The 21317-nt window shown below is 42.7% G+C and overlaps 2 protein-coding genes across 5 annotated transcripts; one reads left to right on the forward strand and one right to left on the reverse strand.

The window, feature by feature from the left end:
• The first annotated feature begins 1824 nt into the window (after window positions 1–1824).
• Window positions 1825–11181, forward strand: LOC125716498 (interleukin-12 receptor subunit beta-2-like). 2 transcript variants are annotated; one of them, XM_048988837.1, is made up of 15 exons: window positions 1825–2276; window positions 2402–2662; window positions 2844–2958; window positions 3036–3217; window positions 5927–6069; window positions 6296–6437; window positions 7430–7509; window positions 7887–8097; window positions 8507–8695; window positions 8780–8878; window positions 8964–9107; window positions 9567–9704; window positions 9866–9968; window positions 10162–10243; window positions 10712–11181. In XM_048988837.1, the coding sequence occupies exons 1-15, from the start codon at window positions 2204–2206 to the stop codon at window positions 11174–11176; spliced, it is 2427 nt and encodes an 808-aa protein (XP_048844794.1). In that variant the 5' UTR covers window positions 1825–2203; the 3' UTR covers window positions 11177–11181. The 2 variants fall into 2 exon arrangements, with proteins under 2 accessions (XP_048844794.1, XP_048844795.1); XM_048988838.1 differs by having other exon boundaries at window positions 1827–2276; window positions 7887–8091.
• Window positions 11182–11487: 306 nt separating this feature from the next.
• On the reverse strand, window positions 11488–20544 carry LOC125716499 (plasminogen activator inhibitor 1 RNA-binding protein-like). 3 transcript variants are annotated; one of them, XM_048988839.1, is made up of 8 exons: window positions 20093–20521; window positions 18404–18593; window positions 17749–17889; window positions 17583–17654; window positions 16784–16858; window positions 16172–16349; window positions 14534–14713; window positions 11488–14419 (listed from the first exon to the last, which is right to left on the reverse strand). In XM_048988839.1, exons 1-8 carry the CDS (start codon window positions 20346–20348, stop codon window positions 14360–14362), a joined length of 1152 nt encoding a protein of 383 aa, XP_048844796.1. In that variant the 5' UTR covers window positions 20349–20521; the 3' UTR covers window positions 11488–14359. The 3 variants fall into 3 exon arrangements, with proteins under 3 accessions (XP_048844796.1, XP_048844797.1, XP_048844798.1); XM_048988840.1 differs by having other exon boundaries at window positions 17583–17651; window positions 20093–20508; XM_048988841.1 differs by lacking the exons at window positions 11488–14419; window positions 14534–14713 and having other exon boundaries at window positions 16191–16349; window positions 16594–16858; window positions 20093–20544.
• Window positions 20545–21317: the final 773 nt, after the last annotated feature.

A 21317-nucleotide genomic window follows, 5' to 3' on the forward strand; every position in this document is an offset into this window, starting at 1 on the left:
TAGCACCAAGCAACAATACCGAAGACCAAAAATGCTTAGTCAGTTCTGGCGGTAGGGGAAGTGATGCGTCTACATAGATTCATTGGAAAGTTGTGTCACGACCACTGTTGCCAATTTGGCAACTTTAGCGCTAAATATAGCAACTTTTCGGCTACCCTGGCATTCCTTTCCTAGAAAAGTAACTAGCAACAAATATAGCTATATTTGAAAAATGTATTTAGCAACTTTCAGCAACTTTTTAAAAGTGATAAACACTGAAATGCACACATTGACAAAAAAAATATCTGTTTCTTGTCTACAATGAGTTCAGTTTACATAGAAAGCTTCTCCATGTTGGCTCTTTATTCGCGAGGGTGTGGCGACTGTCTGCAGGCTAGAGCAGGAGGTTAGAGTAAGCCGTTTTTACGGAGGGTAGGAGATCTCCAAGTAAAAACTTCAAATTATGAGATGAGATATATTAATTGTATGTGGTTTTTGTAAACCAAGCTTTATGTGTGTCATTTCATTTTAGTTCATTTGAGCAATTTCACATTATTTTGCGATGACGTTACATCACAAATTACAAATTGACCTGCCAATAGCACCTTCCCCTGAAAAATTGTTGGCGACACTGATAATGAGTCCCCACAGTTGTAAATATGTTTTTCTGAAAACGCTATTGAGCTGCATATAACTTTGAAACATCTCTTCTTCCCATAGACCTACATATTCTCTCTAATGAAATTCTAATTAAGATGATATCCTGTAAGTTTAGTTAAAGGCGGACACAGCATCCACCAACACGGAAAGGCGTTGTCTGACGTTTTTTTATTTTTTATTTTTTTTTTAAAAAAAGGGGGAGTTCACGAACCATAGATCAATAGGAAATCTGTTCGAAGGTGTGAAATGCTTTGACTTATAGAGATGGTGTGACGACAATTAAGTTACGCGAAATGTTCTTGAAGTAGAAAGCTGACAAATCGGTAGATGTGGTGGCAATTCCTACAGACAGACAAACTACTATTACAACAGATTTAGGATGTTATGTATTTGTTAGCGATTGATAATAGCAACTCAGGCCATGCACAGGATATGGACCGATAATTAAACATCAACGTTTGTAACATGTAGTACATTTTAAGTTAAGAAAATGCTTTTTGTGAAGCAGGCGCTGATGTCATTAAGTACAAAAAGTTTATGCAAACAAACATAAGCATGCATTCATTTCAAAACCAGGTTTTTGGAATGACTAATACCTCGCCAGAAGTGTTCAGGGTAGAAACATTATTGAAATCCAAAATGTCCAGTTATGGTAAATACTTAACATAAAATGTTCCAAAACGCAAAGTCCCACGTTTGTGCTCATCGACATGTGCCACACTTTTAGTTCCTCAAGCCACGGGTCGAAGCAACACGCGTAGCACGGACACCAACCCCGGATCATACTGTGCGAAATAATTGAAATGCATGCAAATACTGGGTTTATTAAAAGTATTATCAGTTATAAGGAAGGCATGCATGTTCATATTTGCACGCGATTTCAAACAAAAGGCAATGCTTGAAATGGTAAATGGACTGCATTTATATAACGCTTTTCTACTCGTACGAGCACTACAATTCATGCCTCACACACACATTCGTACACCGATGGCGGAGACTGCCATGCAATATGAGGTTCAAATTGCATCGAAGCGGGTTTCAAACCTAGAACCCTCCAATTGCTGAACTAGAGCGCTACCTCCTGCGCCGCCTTCGCCCCAATATGCATGCATTTGGCCTAATTTATTAGGCTAGCTAATTGATATGCAAAGTGGGCGTAGTAGCTGTGCTTAAACGCAAGTATTAGGCCAATCGCTTAATGAGAAAATCATATTTCCTCTTTTTCTTCAAATGGTGTCGGGCTAAATTGGGCTTTGAAGCGCATTACTCATATACTAACCCTGGGGAAATTCCCGTCAGTCGCGTCACCTCCAACAAAGCAAAGTTAGTGAAATACGAAATTTTTCATTGCACTCAAGCAGAGGGACAGTGGCAGCCGTCTGATTATGAGCTCAAACGGGGGGTCGAAACCGGACTGGTTGGTGTAAATGATTAGAGTTGCTCGAATATGTTGTCCGATGCGCACCAAAAGAGCATTAACCGAAACTCAACGTCGTTTAAGCTATGATTTTAACGCATAGCTGAAAATACTGCAAGAATCTCTTGTTTGTGAAGCGTAAATTCGATGCTTCCCCAGTTCAGCACCGGCTCAGCCTTTGCATTAATGATTTTGCTCTGTGGCACTGGGGCAGAAACGGGTGAGTCCTAATAATAAGCTTTACATAAAACGGGGCAACATTTTGCATAGAGGAATATTGGATAGTACCGATAACAGTAACATTCGTACGTGCTTGCAACTAATGTGTGTATTTTGTTTTTTCAGCCGGTAAGATGTGTGTTGCCTTTTCAACTGTTGGTACCGCTGTCCACCCGGGATCGAGTTTTGCGGTGTATTGTGTCTTTGATAACGTGAAATGTAAAAGAAACATGTACCTCGATCAAGCCAGTTTGCAGCCAGTGAACTACAATTCCACGACGATTTTTTCTAAGATTGAAAACATACGAGCCAGAAAAACGTCATATGAATTCGCTTGCAAGTGCGATTGTTGTTTAGTGCCCTGCGGCTTTTACCTTACTGTTGGATGTAAGTACAACCGTCTAAAGGTAAAGTTAATGGGTCATAGTTATTACTGTATGTGAGGTGGCCGTAGGTAGTAAATATTACCATAGTATAAACGCGCGAAACGAAATCTAGACTACAAAACTGCAAATAATAACAAAGACGGTTATAAAAAGCACTTCAATACATCGGTGTTTTTTTGCAGATGCACCTGACAAACCCCAGGATCTGACTTGTGTCCAGGTAGGAATAAATGAAAATATAACATGTACGTGGAAGACGGGAAGGGATACCTACGTCAAAACCTTGTCATATATTCTGTAAGTAGGACGTACAGTGTAACTATTTTAATGCATTATTTATAATAGCCAATTGCAAATGACATGCTGTCTTTTAGGATGAAAACTAGCGCACTTAATAACACATTGAAGCTGCCACCCCAATACACTATGAACGGCACCGCATTTGCGAGTCTGCCGACTTTCGGCTCACATTCTCAGTACACAGTGTGGGCGACAACGTCGAACAAGTTTGGAAATGTTTCCTCCGACAGCCTTTACTTCACCCTCAGCAACATAGGTAATGACAATACAAATAGAGATTTTCACCCGTTAATCATAATATTAACCTGCTTGTAAATTATACTGTGCATATTATATATATATATATATATATATATATATATATATATATATATATATATATATATATATATATATATATATATATATATATATATATTATATATATATATATATATATATATATTATATATATATATATATATATATATATTATATATATATATATATATATATTATATATATATATTATATATATATATAATATTTGAAGAACTGTATTCTTGTTGATAATCTGTTGTTAGATAATTAGACTAACACTTAGAATCAAAGCATAGCCAGTTTGAGTCAAACATTAAAGGTTCCTTGCTTTTTGTAATTGCATTTATTGACATTTGAACATGCAGCCTCTGGTACTGAGTCCGGTTTCACAATCATTATGACTTTTCTATGAATAATAAAAATCTGGGACAGAGAGCAAATGGGCTCTGGATAAGCATTTTGAAGAACTGAAAAATAATTAGGAAACAGGTTGTGTTGTGCTTAAGGTATGAATTGCAATTAGCCGGAAGGCAGCTTACTTCCGGGATAGGTTCCGCGACCCAGTAGGATAAGCGGTTTGGAAAATGGATGGATGAATGGATGGAAAAAATTATGACTTAAACCATACATTGGGTCTACCTTGCTCGTGTAATGGTACAAACAGTACAGACTCTGAAACGCGGCACTCAGACAGCCAGTTCCCTTAAACGTCACCCCTAATGTCTACCCACTGCTGTGACTGAAAAATGTACAACGTGTTCTAAGTGAAATGAAGGCAGAGTGACAGTGATCTTTGCTCTTACATGCAGATGCTGCCGCCATCCATTAAATTAATATCCATCTTAGGGTCACATGGAGTCCATCCCAGGCAGTACAGTGCAAAAGGCTGGGCTATCATTCCATATGCGCTGCCAGAAAAAAGTACCAATCTGTATTTTTGAGGGTGCAATTCTTTGTCACTGGGGCTCTGCCCTCAAGGGTCTGCCAATTGTACACTAGTTGAAGGTAAATATGCCTTTTAGTGTAAATTAAGGTACAGAAACGGACTCTCAGGAACATTTTGTACATGCGTTAAGGGCAGCTTAGAGACACCTAACTGCGTATCTCTGGGTGAAATCTCATGTGACATGTGGTAAACATACATACTTCAATGACATACAACACGCTCATGTGACGTCTCCACGCTGCAGGTGTGAAACAACTGTACTGAGACCTGGTGCTGCTCTAGTAACGCTCCAACTGCACAAACAAAATTCTGAGTAGTGCGATATATTCATGAGTATGAATGAACGTGAAGCTCATGGGTATGCAGTATTCACAGTAGAGTACACACCATACTACCTTATAATTCAATGCTGCACTTTCTTTGCATCTATCTAAATGTTTCATGGCATGAGGAAGTATTCCATCAAAACGCATATATTTACGTATATGATCTGAATTACGTGTTCCATTATTGTGTGCTTTTGTGAGCTGCCTCCTAAGTATGACTTAGTACCAGCCAGGTCCTATTGTAATGGTTAGGAGAGTGTGTACTTAACATAGCCTATGTTAGGGCTACGGCTGCCACAAAGGACTATTTTTCTATCCAATAATCTTTAGAGTATTTTACTGATTAGTCGATTAATCGAAACTATTGATTTTTCCTATTTAAGTTTTATTTTGACAACAACAAACTGTATGTCATTGCAGAGCTTTAGATAACGGACGCCGGCTTTTCGGCATTATGCTGACGTTTCTTGTGCCCACAATTCGATAAGCGGACAATAGTTGTAAGCTTAAAATATTAGCGAGACGCTGCTTATTGATGCCCAAAAGTTAGTAATCTGCATAAATTCCTTCTGCCCTTATACTTGGAAGAACACGCCACGTGCAACTGTTTCGTTATACACTGTAGGCTACCATGGAAGCGATAAGCACTGAAATCGCAGGGAAGAAAGGCGGTCAGTGATCATCCGCATACATGGCTCATTCACTTAGTATTTGTACAGGAATGATCAATCTGTTTAAACAATTCGCTTATAGTAATCATACAGTCAGCTTATAGTGCTCATTTTGGTTTTTTTTAAGCATGACAATATATGGAGAGAAGTAAAACAACGGTACTTACTTTGATACCCCTACTTTGCCTTGCGGTGACGTCTGCTTCTGGCTAGCTACCTGAAGCTAATGCAGCGTGCACAGAAAACATGGTGGGAAAAAGAAAAGCGTTTTCTCTGTCATAAAAATACTCATCAAAGCTTATGATGAACTGTCAAAAACGAGCCAAGGAGATGCAGCAGCGACACTACAATAAGCTATATTTTATGTACCGTATACTATTTTTAATGTACTTTATTAAATTTGTTTTTGAATTGTGCAGTTCAGTAACTTAATGTGTACAATACTGTAATTTAAAAAGAGTTCGAAACAGCTGTACTGTATTTTTAAATTCAAAAAAGAATTATCAGTATATGCGGTTTCCATGATGCGGCGATTTAAAATATTGATGACGCATTTTAACCGTCGACGTCATCGACTACTTTGACTAATCACGGCGGCCGTATTTTATGTGCATCTAGCGAGGAGTCACATTTGTGGTTTCCAGCGTGTGTATGTGTTAGTATTATACTTAGATAATAACAAGTGTCTTTCATTTTTATTTGTGCATGTATTTGTGTTTTAGCCAAGCCTCCGGCCCCAGAAATCACACAGGCGCACTGCTTGTCCTACTCATGTGTCATCCATTGGAAGGTGAAAGAAACTGCACATCTTCTCCAGGTTAAATGCAGAACTGACAAAAAAACCCGGATCATCAACTCTACCACAGTAAGCCAAACTCACCTTAGGTCTCCAAAGCTATAAACCAAACCTACCTTAGGTTTCCAAAGCAGTAAGTCAAACCCACCTCAGACCTCCACAGCTATAAGCCAAAAGCTTGGTACCGTTTAAAAGTACGTAAACATGGCACATTTTTATAAAGACAATGTAATATCTTTCTAGAGCAAATTTTTGGTTTTTGTATTAATGCAGTTCTCTGTAATATCTCTCTCAGGGGAACACAAGTGGAAACCTGAATGTTTCAGACCTGGAACCTTTCACGCAATATGAATTTCAGACCCGAAACAAGTTAGACTCAGAGAAAGGAGTTTGGAGTGAATGGAGCAACATTGTAGCAGCAAGAACTGATGAAGAAGGTGACTAGTTTTTAAAAGAAACTTTGTATTGACTGAAATTGAAATGTTATTGACGTGATGTTAATCTTAATACGCAGAAGCTGTTCTGAGGGTGGTAATCATGTGACACGGCTGTGATATTGTTCTGTGCACAACTGGGGATTTTGTTCTGAGTGTGACCATTTTTCCTTCATCGGGAGGTTCTTGAAAACCAGCCACATGCAGGATATTATGCATGTATGCATTTTGAAGACAGAAAAAGAAGAAAAAGAGCATATTAGGGAGGGAGGGAGGGGGGAAGGGGGGGGTACAGATGCAGAGGAGAAATTCACACCTTGCCCTCAGATGTCCGTGCAGCAGATGGGTCAGCACTTTGAAGCAGGGCCTCAAAGGGGAACTGAAAGCATGTTTGCATACTCCGATGCCATTTGTTGTAGTTTTGCAAAAGTTCACAGAAAGCATTAGACGTGGTCCAAGGAAGTCATGACATTAAGATCAAAACAGGTTTTACAGGGGACCTTATTTGGAAATTTTCCTGTTTCGTGTATCGTTTGTTAAATGTGTTCATGCTTTGCTTGTGTCTCTTCGTGGGTCTGGTCTGTGATGTTCTTCGGAAATATTTCTGGAAATCACCTTTAGGATCGATCTCCTGCAGGCTGCTTAACGGCGCCTCTTTATGCACTTCTTTGATGCAATAAATAAAACATTTTTTAGAAATATTAGTCATGATTTCGGTGGATTTATTATTATTATTTTTTGTACAATAGATTTAGTTAAACCTGTTCTGTGGCTACAGCCATGAAAATGACTGCGCGTAATAGAATCAAGGGTAGTGCTGAGTTTTTCAGTCCCTGCTACAACGTTTGTTGCATTCTCGTAATTTGGTTGGTCAGCTGCATTACTGCTTTGGGGCACAGTACACAGCCAGGCACTGTAAAAACTGCAGTGGTTTACAGATAGGGGGAGGGTACCACAAGTGGTTTCACTGCCTGATGTTTTTTTTTTTCTTCCAGTTCCTTTGAAAGAGATGGACGTCTGGTACACTGAATCAAACCTGCACTCCCAAGAGAAGCTTTACTGGATACTCTGGAAGGCAAGAATCTCCGTCTTAAAATGGATTACACGAATGCGATACCAGAACAAGGCAATGCCACAGAATTGCTTTCCCCCCAAGCAATACTGTTTTTTTTTCACCTGAAGTAAGCTTTTTATGTGTGAAAACCACTTTATAGACAGGTATAGTCCTTGGTAAATGTGCTATTACATTTCACAGCCACAGTGAAAGAATGAAAGTATGTGTTGACAGTTTCGGTTTACAATAAAGCACAGATCTACTGAGAAGAAAAGGTAAAATGTCTCCTCCCCCCAAATGACTTGATGTATCCACTAGTCATTTTCCGTCCAGTACCCAAACGACAGCCGTGTGTGTGTCTGTAATCATGATTGTAAGACAACATTTCTGGCACTCAGGAACTCAGTGTCTCTGACGCCAGGGGGGCGATCCTACATTACAAGGTGATGGTTATGGATCAGCTGACCAGGAAGTCAACAGAGCTTGCCACCACAGGGCTTTCCATAGGGCCCATCAGATGCTCTCATTGTGACATCACTGTGTCTGCCTACAACTCCAAAGGTCATTCACCAGTGGCTCGTATTGCCCTCCCACTAGTGACAGGTACAGGTAAAGTATGTGCAGCATTGTTTGAGATATTTACATGCAGCATTCACTAAGCTTGCACATTAATATTCATTGGGTTTCAGGAAGCCAGTTTTCACAGAATTATGTGACAAATTCATAACTCTTGAAATGGGAATAAGGGTCTACTACTCAGATGCCGGTTTGTGTGTCAGTTGTAAAATTTCCACGCAGGGCAGGATTTTTGTTACAATGATACTGTTGTATCTATGTCCCTAAGCACTTATTTTTCCCACTACTATGAAATTGTGATTATTTTTCGTTAATGGTTTGGGGCAAACACAGACTTTCACAGAAAGTAAAAACAGGTATTATTTTTAAAATAATGGTAAACAGATACTGATGCTAGTGGGATGTGATATACTTGCGATTTACTTTTGTTTCGTTTAACTAGTTGAACCCTCCCCTAAGAACGTAGTCTGCCAGCCAATCAGCGAGCAGGGCCTCGCCATCTCCTGGCAGAAACCCAACACTGCGCAACCCCTGCTGGGATACTTGGTGGAATGGTTCCCAACTGACGCCAGGAGCCAGGACCTCAGATGGAGGAGGGTCGCTCCCGGAGATCTCCGAATGGTAGTGAAAGGTCAGCCATGCGGATGTAGCCGAGGCCCAGACCTTCGTGGCAGGAATGATCAGCATGCTGAACGCGTTTCCCCTGTCTGTGCAGATGTTACGTATCAGACATGCTATTCTGGGGCTGTATACGCTTTGTACGCGCACGGTGTTGGAAAAGGGGACTTCCGCCATATCTGCTCCTGGCCACCAGGTAAGCTCTCCGGCATGTGAAGTTCTCTCCATTGTTTTACGAAAATAGTGGAAAACAGTCCTGAACCGCTTGTGCTTTATCCCAGTTCCAACCCAGGGACCCAAAACCAATGTGGAGAACTGGGATAATGCTACAGTGACCGTACGGTGGAAGCACGACGGGGTCTGTGTGACCAGCTACACAATATACCTCAAGAGCAGAGAAAGTCGGTCATCTGAGAAGCAGTTTGGTAAGGAAACAGGACGAGCTCATCTTTGGTCAGAAGGTTGCTGGTTCCAGTCCAGGGAAGGCAAATTCGGTTCTCTTTAGCAAAATCCCACCTGCATGAAAGAGAAATTAATTTTCAGTCTGGGTAACCATTGCCTCTATACAGTCATTACCACTGAAAATTTCTAAGTCATTTTAAATGGGTGTTAAAACCCTAATGTGTGACATTTTGCTTCCAGAGCCTTTTCTGGGATGCATCATTAACTACCGTAACCATGGTTATGGAAAATTACTGGATGTATCTGTAGTGGTGCAAAAGGACCAGACTCTATATAAACGTGCACTGCAGTTGTGTGCAGTTTCTCTCTACCATCTCTTATTGTGAAGATAACGGATTTACATTTTATATAATTAGCAGATACTTTTGTAAGTTTAAAGTGATGTAAAAGTGAGGCAAAAAATGGATGGATTTCTTGCTCAGGTCCAGTACACCCATATCTGAAGGAGTACACCACAGACGAGTTACTGCCAGGAGAGTATGACCTGTGGATGACGGCTTGGGCCAACGCTGAGGAAGGACCAGCGGGACCAACCAATCATATATTCATCGATTTTAAGAGTGAGTATCTAACGAAGGGGAGCAGATCTGCATGAATTAAAAAAAATGCCCAAATGGTTTGTAACAGCTCACGTTTGGCAGAGCATGGTTTGTTTGGGCTATTTACACTTACGATAACTGAACACAGCAGTCCCTCAGACATTTACACGTTTCTCTTCCAGAAAATGAAAAAAGTATGGAAATGGTTCTGATCTTAACAGGACTTTTCGCCAGCTTCACTTTACTGCTGGCATGTCTCTGCCGAACTCCCACTGTGAAGTGGAGGTATGCACTCGCACAGCTCGTTTACTGTTCTCTGTCGCGTACACGTTAAATGCAACGAGAGTCTCAGGTAACGAGCACATGCTATTGCAACACTAGAATTACTGCCCCCTGGTGGCACAAATTCATAACATATCCAAAATTCATTACGTTAATATAAACCTGACTGACTTACCTGATTTTATCACGCCAACAGGGTCACGATGTGCTTTCGGATGATATACAACAGTATTCCGGATCCTGCCAACAGCATCTGGGCAAAGGAGTGTATAGCCAAGGTACATAGGCTACTGAGACAGCCAATATAGCTTTGAAAAGCAAAAGGAAGCGGGGTTTTGTGACTGCTCCATTTTCTGCATCTCCCATCAGCTGCTTTATTCCCAACCGGGTCCTCAGGAACCCGCAGACAGTTTGGCAGGGAACTCAGAGGGAATAAAACATGGAAAATCTGTGGGTCTCTGAGGACCAGGTTGGGAAACACTGCTTTACTCCACGCCATCGGAGAAATCTAAAAGTTTAGAAGCCTCATTTCGCATATCAGAATTAGAAATTTGTTTGCCCTTTTCTACATTCCATCTTAATCTAAGAGTAGTTGCACCTGTAACTAAGCCTATTTGCATCATCGCACAAATTGAATTAGGCTTACAGTACCAGTCACGCATTTAACATGGTTTCCAAAACACGACCAGAAATAATAAACTTTCTATATTCTGTAGCACTCTAATGTAATATGCCCACTTCCCCAGGGTCAACTGTTACCCGAGTATAAATTTAAAGTGAGTGCTGAGCACAACACCGAAGAACATTCTACAGTGGAGATCCAGGAGGATCTTGAGGCCGCCCTGACTAATGGAAGTCCCGGATCCACGGCCTCAGAAGCAGAGCTCATTCGCAGCCCTCACAGCTTCAGCCAGAGTCCATCAGCAGATAGGTACTTGAACCAAGATAAGCTGATGCACTCCCACAAGGACAAGTCTGCTCCGGACCAGCACGACCCGAAACCCTATACCCACCCAAACGTGGAATACATCTCCTCAAATGGGCTACAAAACATAAGCAGCGAAGACGACGAGGAGGAAGACTGTTTGAATGACTTTTTCCCCTGTCCTCAGACCCCCTTCATGGAGGACGTGGTTGCCTGTACTGGACAATTGACTTTGGATGACCTGAAGATAACCTGTAAAGATTTCACAGACTTAATAAATATGTGAACACATGTAGTTCAAACATTTTCCATTTCTTAAGGTATTACGGAGAACGTAAGTAATGTATTTTTATGCTGGCTAGGGAAAGACCTCCATTTCTAGTTAACGCAATAAGTCAGTTCTCCCAAAGCCTGAGTGATTAAAAAACTACATGGAACGGCTAGTCAGAAATCCTTTAGGCTGGTATCAAGAACTGGATGGAATCTCAGGAGTAAACAGGGAGCCCTAGATGCTGGATCAACACAAATGAGCACCTCACAAATATCATCGGGCAAAACTATCAATGGATCAGTACCAGGCAAAGAAATGACAAAACCCACCATTGGTCATTTATTCATACTAAAGTCACTGCAACACTAGAATGGAGTGACACTAGTGGCATAAGGGATTTTATACACGCAAGATTCATTTATCTTTCAGTAGAAATAGGGGCAAATTTAAGAATAAACAACTTACCAAAAAGAACCTGTAATAATGACAGGGGTCAAAACCTTTTACGGCAAAAATTCCTTAAGTCACAAAAAAAATAAAAAACAAAAACAAAAAAACATTCAAGACATTGTTTTATACAACTTTTACATTCAAATTTGACGTTGTAAAATATGACTAAAATCAAGTGTGCGATTTTGGAAATGTGCAAATATTTTCCATAAACTGTACAACACAATCCAACAATCACAGCTGTCTACACTGAGGGAACAGCAATAAAGGGACTTGGGTGAGACTGGGTTTTGGAGCAATTAAGGCCCTAGACCAGGGTACTAGCGACAAGGCCCTAATTCTAAACAAGAAGAGGGTTGCATCTCAGGCATACTGAGTAAACTAGTATTACCAAAATACTGTTTACGATCTTTGCTTGTACTGGTTAAACCCAAGCATGTCTCCGACAAACCCCTAATTGCATTCCTTATTGTTACTTTGTAAGCTTAAACTCAACAGCTAGTTAAAATAAAACTCAATTTTAGACCACTTCACATTTATATTAACATATTAAAAAAAAAAAACAGTAATTTACAAAAATCAATTTCAGAGGTAATGTATTTGTGAGGGTTGATATTGTGAAAGATATAATGCAAGACTACATCATAGCTCAACTTCAGCGACACATCCAGAAGAAAATGTCAGCATAATAGTTTTCATTAGCTTAAGAGAAAAGCCCTAAGCTCGTGAAAGAGCAATGTCACATCAATGCAAGGAATTAAAAAATAAATAAAAATACTCCCAGAATTGAAGCATCATCTTAAACATTTTAAACCAATAGCATGTGAAGCAGTCCTTAAAATAAGACCTAAAGACCATAAAAAAAATACTAACAACTTCAAAGACTGACCCATCATGCTAAAAGCCTAAATCAACCAGGCGACCCCACTTAATCAAAAAAGGCACCCTCAGACAAGAGGGGCTACGTTGGCAGAAAAATTAGCACTCATATTTACTTCGCAAATGCCACTATCCAAAGACACATTTTTGAGAGAAAGTATGGTCAGACGTTCCCTGGAGTAACCGGTGGGAGGTTAAGCTCCTCACTCAGGAGACAAATGGCAGAATCACTCTGCCAACTCGGAGATTTGTACTAGTGACCGTCCAATCACAAGCACACCGCCCCACAATTAGCAAAAACTGACCGTGTAGGTCATTCAAAAACCCATATATAGACGCACATACCAGCCTGGGATTTCGACATTTCACAACTAGCCTGTATAACATAAATGCAGACAGATTTCTGTGGTCACAAAGACGTTGAAGATTACCACGAGACAGCATAACTATCCAAGTTCATGGACTTGCCCAGGTTGAGCTTAAACACAAAAACATAAACAGTAATCATTACACACAACACTGCGTTAAGCAGCTTACCTTGAACACTTCTAAGCAATTTATTAGAACAGGGGTGTTTTGTGTTTTTCACAGAAAGGGGGTTTTTTTAAAGTCAAGATGCCCAACGCAGCTGGACCCGACAGTTCTACAGAAAATAACCCCCCCGTGTCCATACATCGCCCACAAGTCTGCCCAACACAAAAATACAAAGCTTGGATCAGCTTATGGTAGTGTTCAGACAAAGGAGCCACTCCCCCCCCCCCCCCACCCCGCCCCCGTAACATTTCCCCACGACAATCTGATTGTGACAATTCTTAAATACACAGAGGTCAAATAGCAGGGTTAGCATCCATACATTTCGTAGCACTCCATTGCTCCACACTGAACAGCATTTTTTCAGTAAATTATGCAGTAGTAGTAGTGCTGCCGTCTCGTTTAAAAAAAAATAATAAAAAAACACACACAAAACCACATGGAGTGATAAAACCAAGAGCCACAATGTCACATTGGTTCCAAGAAATAACCTGCAGTTTTCCCAATCTCAAAGAATGCAGACATGGTATCGAGGTTAGCAGAGGGGACAGGAGGATGGCTGCAAATATGAAGCCGTCACTTCTAATGTGCAGTTACTGCTGCCATATGTCTCTTTTTAAAAATTTAAATTACACAAAGGACCAAGAGGAACTGCAGGCTTCACACTCACGACTGGGGCTGGTGGAGCCTCCACACACAAACTTAAACATGCACACTCAAATACTAATGGTCCACTGGGAGGGGGGGGGGGGGGCAAGTGAAATTCAGAGGCATACAGAGCATAAATAGAAGTTCAAAAATATCTTCACAACTGGAGTACATTGTGTCTGGTAATCATCTAAAAATATGAAAACCAAAGCATGAAAACTCCATTTCGAATGCTGCCTTAACTTCTCTCTATGCTTTTTCAGCCAGTGGACCTAGAACTTAATCCTTGATATTTCTTCGAGAGGAAACTTAAAAACGAACAGTAGGGAGCTTGACAAGACAGCAAGCCATGGAACACCGTCAACTCAGTCTTCACACCTATATTTGGAAATGCAGCAATACAAAAAGATAATGAAGAATGCATAATATCTGAAAAAAAAATACTGTATGAAAACATCCCTGCTACCTTGTTTCTAAATACAAAACCTCTACTGATAGTTTGCTTCTGTGAGGCAACAGGAGTCCTTTTTCCATTTTTTGTTTGTCTTTTAAAACCATTAAAATTTCAGTCCAAGTGTGAATGGTATGGATGACAGTCTTTTTATTATAGTTGAAGGTTCCACAAGCATGCAAGCCTCGTAGAGGAGGAGGCCTGGAAGGACGTGAGGTTCGGCCAAATGGAGACCATGTTCAGGCCAGGGCAGGGAATGCCTCTGGGTCATCGACGTTGGGCACAGAAGCTCCACTAGGCTGCGAACACAATAGATGGGGTGAAAAATTAGCACTGAGACTGCAGCAAGATGCACCAAGCAAAAAGGTAAAAATCGTCAGACCGCCACCATACTAGCCCCTGCACCCGCTCACCTTGTCAGGTCGGACACCACGCACCGGCCTGCTGCCACCACGTCCCCCCCTTCCACCACGGGGTCCCCCACGGCCACGTCCAGGACGACCCAGGTCTCCGAAGTTGATCTCCAGCTGGGACGTGATATCGTTGGCCGGTTTCCGAAAGTGGTGCTCCCCGCAGGCCTCTTCGGCATTGGCCTGTGCAAAACAGGAAAAACAGTCAAACACACAGCGGGCGGCAGCAACATCACCAGACGACCAGCTTCCCATACCCATGAGTATTGAGTCTGTAATACCACATGACAAATCAAAATCTACAGAAATCGCTGTTAAGTTGATGCACCGTCATGTCAATTGTAAAGGAACAAAAAAAACAAACATTAACTTGGAATTTAGTTTGACAGCCATTAATGACATCAGTGCTCGAGTAGAAAAATACATTTCAAAACCCCTGAAAAGTCTGTCCCTGAACTTAACCAGAAAGATTTCAAAACACTTAAAAGCAAAATTCATACACCAAAATCTGCATTATGACAACCAAGACAACAGTTTCCTGATACCAGTGAGTGACTCTGCATTTCCACAAGGAAACCATAACAGAATGGATCAGCGGGAACATGACAGGTGGCAAAAATGTGCAAGGATGACAAACAGAAAAAATTCTCGCTGGTGTATTTCGGCTCTGACCAAAGAAATAGTGAACAAAGCATTTGTACCAGAAGATCAGGAGATGGCGAAGCGACTGTAGGACTTGCGCGAACAATGACGTAAGAGATACAAGCAGCACAATGAGAGCAACAGCAGCACGCTACAATACACTGTGGGTGACAAAGCAGAGTCTCCTGTACCAAACTGTCCTTCCCTCTCTTTCCTCCTCACCCCCATTTTGTTTGTAGCCGCTAAGATGCGCTGCCCGGAACAGTATCTCCAAAGTATTTTACTTATTCAAGGGTGGTGCTTTAATAAAGCCAAAGGGAAATTATCTGTGTTAACCTTCTAACAGAAGTTAGAGTACAGCCAGGCTTCACAGAAGATACATAATACGCTTAGGCTCAGGAGGTACCTCCCCAAGTGGCCCTAGGTGTATAGCAGCATGTACCGTGTAACACAGGATATACAAACAGAGCCGTGCTGGACACGGAGCACTACAGAGCAACAAGTCAGATCCACTGAAGTCAAACATGCACGCTGAGCTACAAACTAGCTCAGTAAATTCTAACAATCAGCAGTTTTACCCATCATTTCCAAGAAAAGAAAGCACGTCAAATTAAAATTAGGAATTTGTCAGATTGCTTATAACAAGTGTTTTGCGGTAGAAGACAGCGAACACAGCTAGTCTCAAGTGTTGATTAAACTATCAGCAGGTCCCTGCAAGTGTCAGAAAAGACAAAGACTGCCCCAATGGGTGCCACTGCATGCTGGTGATTCACTCTCTTCACAACAGAAAACCCACGCACAAAGAGTGAGCACAGACACCAAAGGAACCGTATGGGCAATCAGGCCTGCGGACAACAGGTTAGGTAGAAATTCTACATCTTTATTTTTCAGTGCATCGCTTGATGTGATGGTAACAGTGGTCAGACAGGAAGGGTGTTCACAGGTGAAGCAAAAAAAAAAAAGTCACTACAAGAGGGGCCAAAAATCCCAAGTACTTACGTCTTCGCTCTTAGACTTGTGCAGCACGTAGCCCTTCTTCCACTGGCTGTCAGCGCCCTCGTTAGGCTTGCGGATGTTGAACTCGACCTTAGCCCGCTCCTTGATCTGCATGGCCTTCCATTCATCCAGGGTCATCTCCTTCGGGCCCTCCTCCTTCACCTCCTCAGCCTCGTTCTCCCTGTGGCACATGATAGACAGACAAACATGCCGCAAATGTTAATTCTCCTGGTCAACGGATGACAAGAGGTTATACGATATAGGGGTCTATGATACTCTTAGCAATTGTGTGGCAAAATTACATCAAAAGTTACAAATGTATCCAGCTGGTGTCAGAACATCCAAAGGCAGAGCCATAGGTCTGAAAATGTTAAGACTTTGGTTCCAAAACCATTAAGTTCGCAAAGCACTCATAGGTAACGTACCTGAAACCATTTTCTTAGTAGAGTTACTAAAACCTTATGAAGCGTGTGACAGTAATTGATGATGGTTGCTCTGGACAAATTCCTCTGCTGACTGACTAAGAGGTGAGGTTTTGATGCAAAAGCAACACCGTCCTGACGTCCGGGAGAGCAGGTGTGAAAACCACAAGACGGAAGCTGCCCAGACACCCACTTGTTCTCCGAGTCCGCGGGGGGGTGCTCCTCCCCTTCGGGGGTTTCCTCAGTAGCGTTGGACTGATCCAGCTCGCTGGAAAGGATAAGGCGTTGAATCAGAGGAAAGGACATGTTAGTCAGAGGCACAGGTCAGACGAAACCTGAAATGACTGAACAAAACTGTGGGAGGGAGCTGAGGCAAAAAAAATAAAAAATGGTGCTTTGTGACAGCTGACTGACGGGGAGGGGGGAATTGACAGGAGGATGCAAGAGCACGATTTATTAGCATTCTGGGGATATCTTAGGCAGGTGGTCCAAGCAACATAAAAGGGGATGCTCTCCAACTTCAGCAATCTGCAAAAATCCCAGCCTTACGCCCAAGCTATCCTGTCCCTGAGCTGTGTGAATTCCTGAATTTCAGCAACACAGTTAATATTTTTAAACTTTAAATGGCAAAGATCAATCACAATCCACTATCATTACAATGAACAACCATCTTAACTGACCTGACAAATGTTTGAATCGTTAAAATTAATCATCCAATTTAAAAGTAATTAACCTGTGATGGGCTGCAGAGATACGTGCCCATCCAGAGACAGGACAGCTACATCTTTTTCCTGTCATTCACTTCCTCCACTGACTCCACCTTCTTCCACTCAGCTGCTGCAGTAAGGTAGGGCGAAACGCTGTGCCACTTACACGATGTGACATCCTCGCTTGAAGAATGAAGGCAGCTCATCCCACAAACACAGGGTGCTGCCATGTGACAAAGCGTGCGTCCAGGGGACCCACGGCACGACCCAAGCACACGCACTCACCTCAGCTCATCCTTAACAGTGCCCCAGTTATGCGATCCACTCCCGCCACGCTTCTCCTCGGCTTTCAGGCTGCTGAACCAAAGACGAAATGACACTTAGCCTCCAGGGTCAGGACAAGCAGTATCACCGGGCAAGGTGGCAGACACCCATCCGACGAATGACTTACGATTTGTCGCTTCCGCTGTGTCGGTCAAATTCACGTTTTCCACGGGAATCAAAGCCGTCGCTCCTGCCCATGCCGCGGCCACGACCCCCACGTCCGCCACGTCCACCTCCACGCCCCCGAACAGGCCTGTCCCCGGCAAACCTGCCAGCCAAAGGTGCCAACGGTCAGCAGTGCAAACGCTGCCTCCACCCACACAACCTCACGGAGAACACACTTCTTGACCGTACTAGCTAGCAGATCTGTATGAACCCTGCAGTGCTTAGTAATCCACCATAGAGGCTGATTTATACTGCTGCATAGAATCTACTCCATCGGTAGCCACATACCTTGCGCCACAGCCTGATGCGCACCTCCCCGGAAATGTAACTACAGGCACCAGGCTACAGCGGAGGGTACGCAAGCTACCCATGGCAGATTCTATGCAAAAGTATACATCAACTTTAACAGACTCGAACAGGATCACAAAGTTACCTGGAGAGTCCAAGTTGGTCTTGGAACAAGGAAACATGGCAGAAAGTGTGAATGTCTGTTCAGTGGCTCCAATGGCACTTTCAGGATGATAATCATCTTAAATAAAATCTCTAAGCACTATGTCCTCTAGGTATTATTAAGTGACAAAAATCACTGCAGGCTTTCCATTATCCCATCAACTCACTTCTCAGTGGAAAATTCGCCACCCTCTGGCTTTTCCTCTGCAGGCTTCTCGAAGCGGCGTTCGCGAGGAGGCCGTCTGTCCGGCCTCCGGTCCGTTGGGCGACCCTCCACCGGGGCCCCCTGCGGCTGGGAGCCCTGAGGACCGGGGTGGGCAGACTGCTGCTCTGGCCTCCTACCCACCCTCCTGATACCTGAAATGACAACCAATCACAGAGAGTGGTCAAGCTACTCACACCCAATCACAGGCAGCCCTTAGGTTAATATTTAACCGATCACAGCACATTTACGATTAATACAAGACTGACAGAAGAGCTACTATCCCCAAACCATGAGGGAAACTACATTTAAAGTGAGAAGTATTAAAACAAAAAGGTAAACCGAAAGAAATTTCGTAGTATTCCTAACAACTATGAACACCACGATAAATTTGTTTAATATTGTACAGTTGGGTACTGTCATCAAAATATTGGTTGTTCACACCGATATACGTGTGCTATCGGCCTTAAAATACGTCCATGAGGGACTGTCTACTCCCCACCACACCTAAAACCACCAAAGGCAGCAAGACCGTCCCAGCTGCCGTACCATATATCCCGCGGGCGTCGGCATGTTTCGTCGCACCTGTTTAAGCTTTTCATTGCCCTCCAAATTTGGTATTTAGGCGTATCGAACTTGTCAAATAAGCACGCCAAAATAAGCACCCTGTCGAGCGGCCCGGGTTAGCTGGCGCTGGCCGACCAGCGGAGCAAAGACACAGCAGGTTCCTTTGAGACAGAGGTCCGAAGTTTCGGCAACTTTACTCGAACGTAACCTCCAGAAGTGTGTGCGCGGAGCCGCGCGCCGACCGCACACCGGCCCGCATGACGCTGCCTCACGTCGACCTCATTTCCACGCGGCACGCGCGAACGCAGCAAAAATTAAACACTCCACTGCACGCTCGCCATAGGTTTCTGTATTGCCTGATCACCTAAAAAAAGCCTGTATTTTCCTAACCCCGGGGGAAGAATCGGTCCCAGACAAGCACGTTTCGGCCAAGCAAGTCAAGATGACAGTCGTGATCAAAACACGTTTAAACTGACAAGTACCTTATAATGTCAGAAACATAGCAAATTGCTAGGATGACAGCCGAGTTACATTACTAGTTATTATAGATGCCACGGTCTGTCAGTCGTTAAGATCATCAACACTTCAAAGCATTTGACATTTTGAAATCCCTCTCAAAACCACAAGACTTAACATAGCTATTTCCTTCACACCTTTCAATTCTGCACTGACATAATGCATGAACGGCCATGTTTTTGGAAGCACAATAGGCGGGTTTACATGCAATGCAACATAAACCACGGTTCTTGAAAAACTGCGTACCTTTCCATCATATTAGTTACAGGACATCCTATGCTTTACTAATTAAAGCACTACAACATGCTAGTAATCTCAAGACTAAACGTGCTCACTCCTGCTATTGTTCGGCAGCTATTAGGCTAAACACTAAATGCATCTTCGGTACTGAATTTGAGCACGTTTCATGCAATGCAACAGAACAAGTGTCCATTCCTAATACTTTATGCTGCCCTCCAACTAGATCAAAATAGGGACCATGTTGACCTCATGGGAGCATACGCAGTAAACTAGCTTGCAAGCCAGCCGCTGCAAGTCCCGTAGCACGCCACTGTATCCACCAACTCCTTACCCTCTTTTTTTAGAGACACCGGGGGCTGAGGTTCCTCCTTCTTGTCAAGAAGGGGATTCTTTCGGTCTTTTTGCGACTCCTTTTTCGGCTGCTTGGCGGCTTGAGCTGCAGTCTTGGTGGTACCAGCAGCGGCCGCGTCCTTCTTCTTGTTCTCTGCAGCCTTTAACACCTCAAAAGGATCGGACTCGTCATCTAATAGCTGGTCGAACCGATTGGTTACGACGCAGCCGAAGCCTTCTTGCAGATGTCCGGGCATGATGGCGCCCCTTCAGCAGGATTTTCCTCCGATTCTACGGGGCTTGGAGCGAACAACTCGCTAAGTAAAGCCTCAAGATGGCCGGGAAAGAGACCTTCTTCTCTTCCGGCGCGATTGACATCCGGGACTCACTGACGGGTCGGGGGAGTGGGGGGCTGTAAGAATTTTTTAAAGGGACAGGCGAGGCAAGAATAGCCTGAACCTGAAAATGAGGAGTGGCGAGGACGCCGGGAAATGGAGTTTTTGACCCCGCCGGTAGTTTGTTATTGCAGAGGATCCCCATGACGTTTTATATACAAAATTACGTTTACATATTACATATACGTTTACATATTATCTAGGGATTTCATACAGCTTTAGAAAAATTAGTAACTTCATTAAGTACTGGTTTAACTTAAAGTAATGAATTAAATTGGCTTAGTGAGAAATATTTAAAATACATTCAAACTGGCAAAACATGCTATATCCTTCAGTTGCATTTCTTTCTTATACTTGTTGAATGAATGTCTCCCATTTCGAATTGCTGAAATATTCACAATCAATTTAAGCGATTTTATCGGTGCTAAATGTAAGGAGAATTAAGTTGTATCGTCGTTTGTGCCTATCAGTGGTTTCTACCAGATCTGTCATTCCCGACCATCACTTACGTCTGTAGCGTAAATTGACTTTGGCCATTGTACCAGACAGGAAAACAACTCACTAAACATTATGAAAACGGTTTCCATGTATCTGAACATGAACATGACTACCAAAATAATTCACGAACAGCTGCTGTATACGTGGGTCAATGTTCAATGGGGATGTCATTTTCCACGGTGTTTTTTCCCAGTCCATCCCTCATCCACGTTACTTTTTAGGTGCCATAATCATCCTTCACTGTGCACAGGAGGTAATATTGAATTGGTCAGGGTGTAGCCTGAGAACAGCTTGTGTGGCACCTGCACGGAAACTGCTTAAACTGTACCTGTG

Source organism: Brienomyrus brachyistius, chromosome 21 (assembly GCF_023856365.1).
Source record: "Brienomyrus brachyistius isolate T26 chromosome 21, BBRACH_0.4, whole genome shotgun sequence".
Classification (NCBI taxonomy): Eukaryota; Metazoa; Chordata; class Actinopteri; order Osteoglossiformes; family Mormyridae; genus Brienomyrus; species Brienomyrus brachyistius.

Excerpts from the sequence above, each read along its gene's own strand:
- LOC125716498 (XM_048988837.1), top strand. The coding sequence starts at position 2,204 with ATGCTTCCCCAGTTCAGCACCGGCTCAGCCTTTGCATTAATGATTTTG. Across the intron at positions 3,218-5,926 it reads CTTCACCCTCAGCAACATAG|CCAAGCCTCCGGCCCCAGAA; the intron begins GTAATGACAATA and ends TTTGTGTTTTAG. Across the intron at positions 7,510-7,886 it reads TTTACTGGATACTCTGGAAG|GAACTCAGTGTCTCTGACGC; the intron begins GCAAGAATCTCC and ends TCTGGCACTCAG.
- LOC125716499 (XM_048988839.1), bottom strand. The coding sequence starts at position 20,348 with ATGCCCGGACATCTGCAAGAAGGCTTCGGCTGCGTCGTAACCAATCGG. Across the intron at positions 17,655-17,748 it reads CACAGCGGAAGCGACAAATC|CAGCCTGAAAGCCGAGGAGA; the intron begins GTAAGTCATTCG and ends TCTTTGGTTCAG. Across the intron at positions 16,350-16,783 it reads CCCGCGGACTCGGAGAACAA|GGAGAACGAGGCTGAGGAGG; the intron begins GTGGGTGTCTGG and ends CATGTGCCACAG.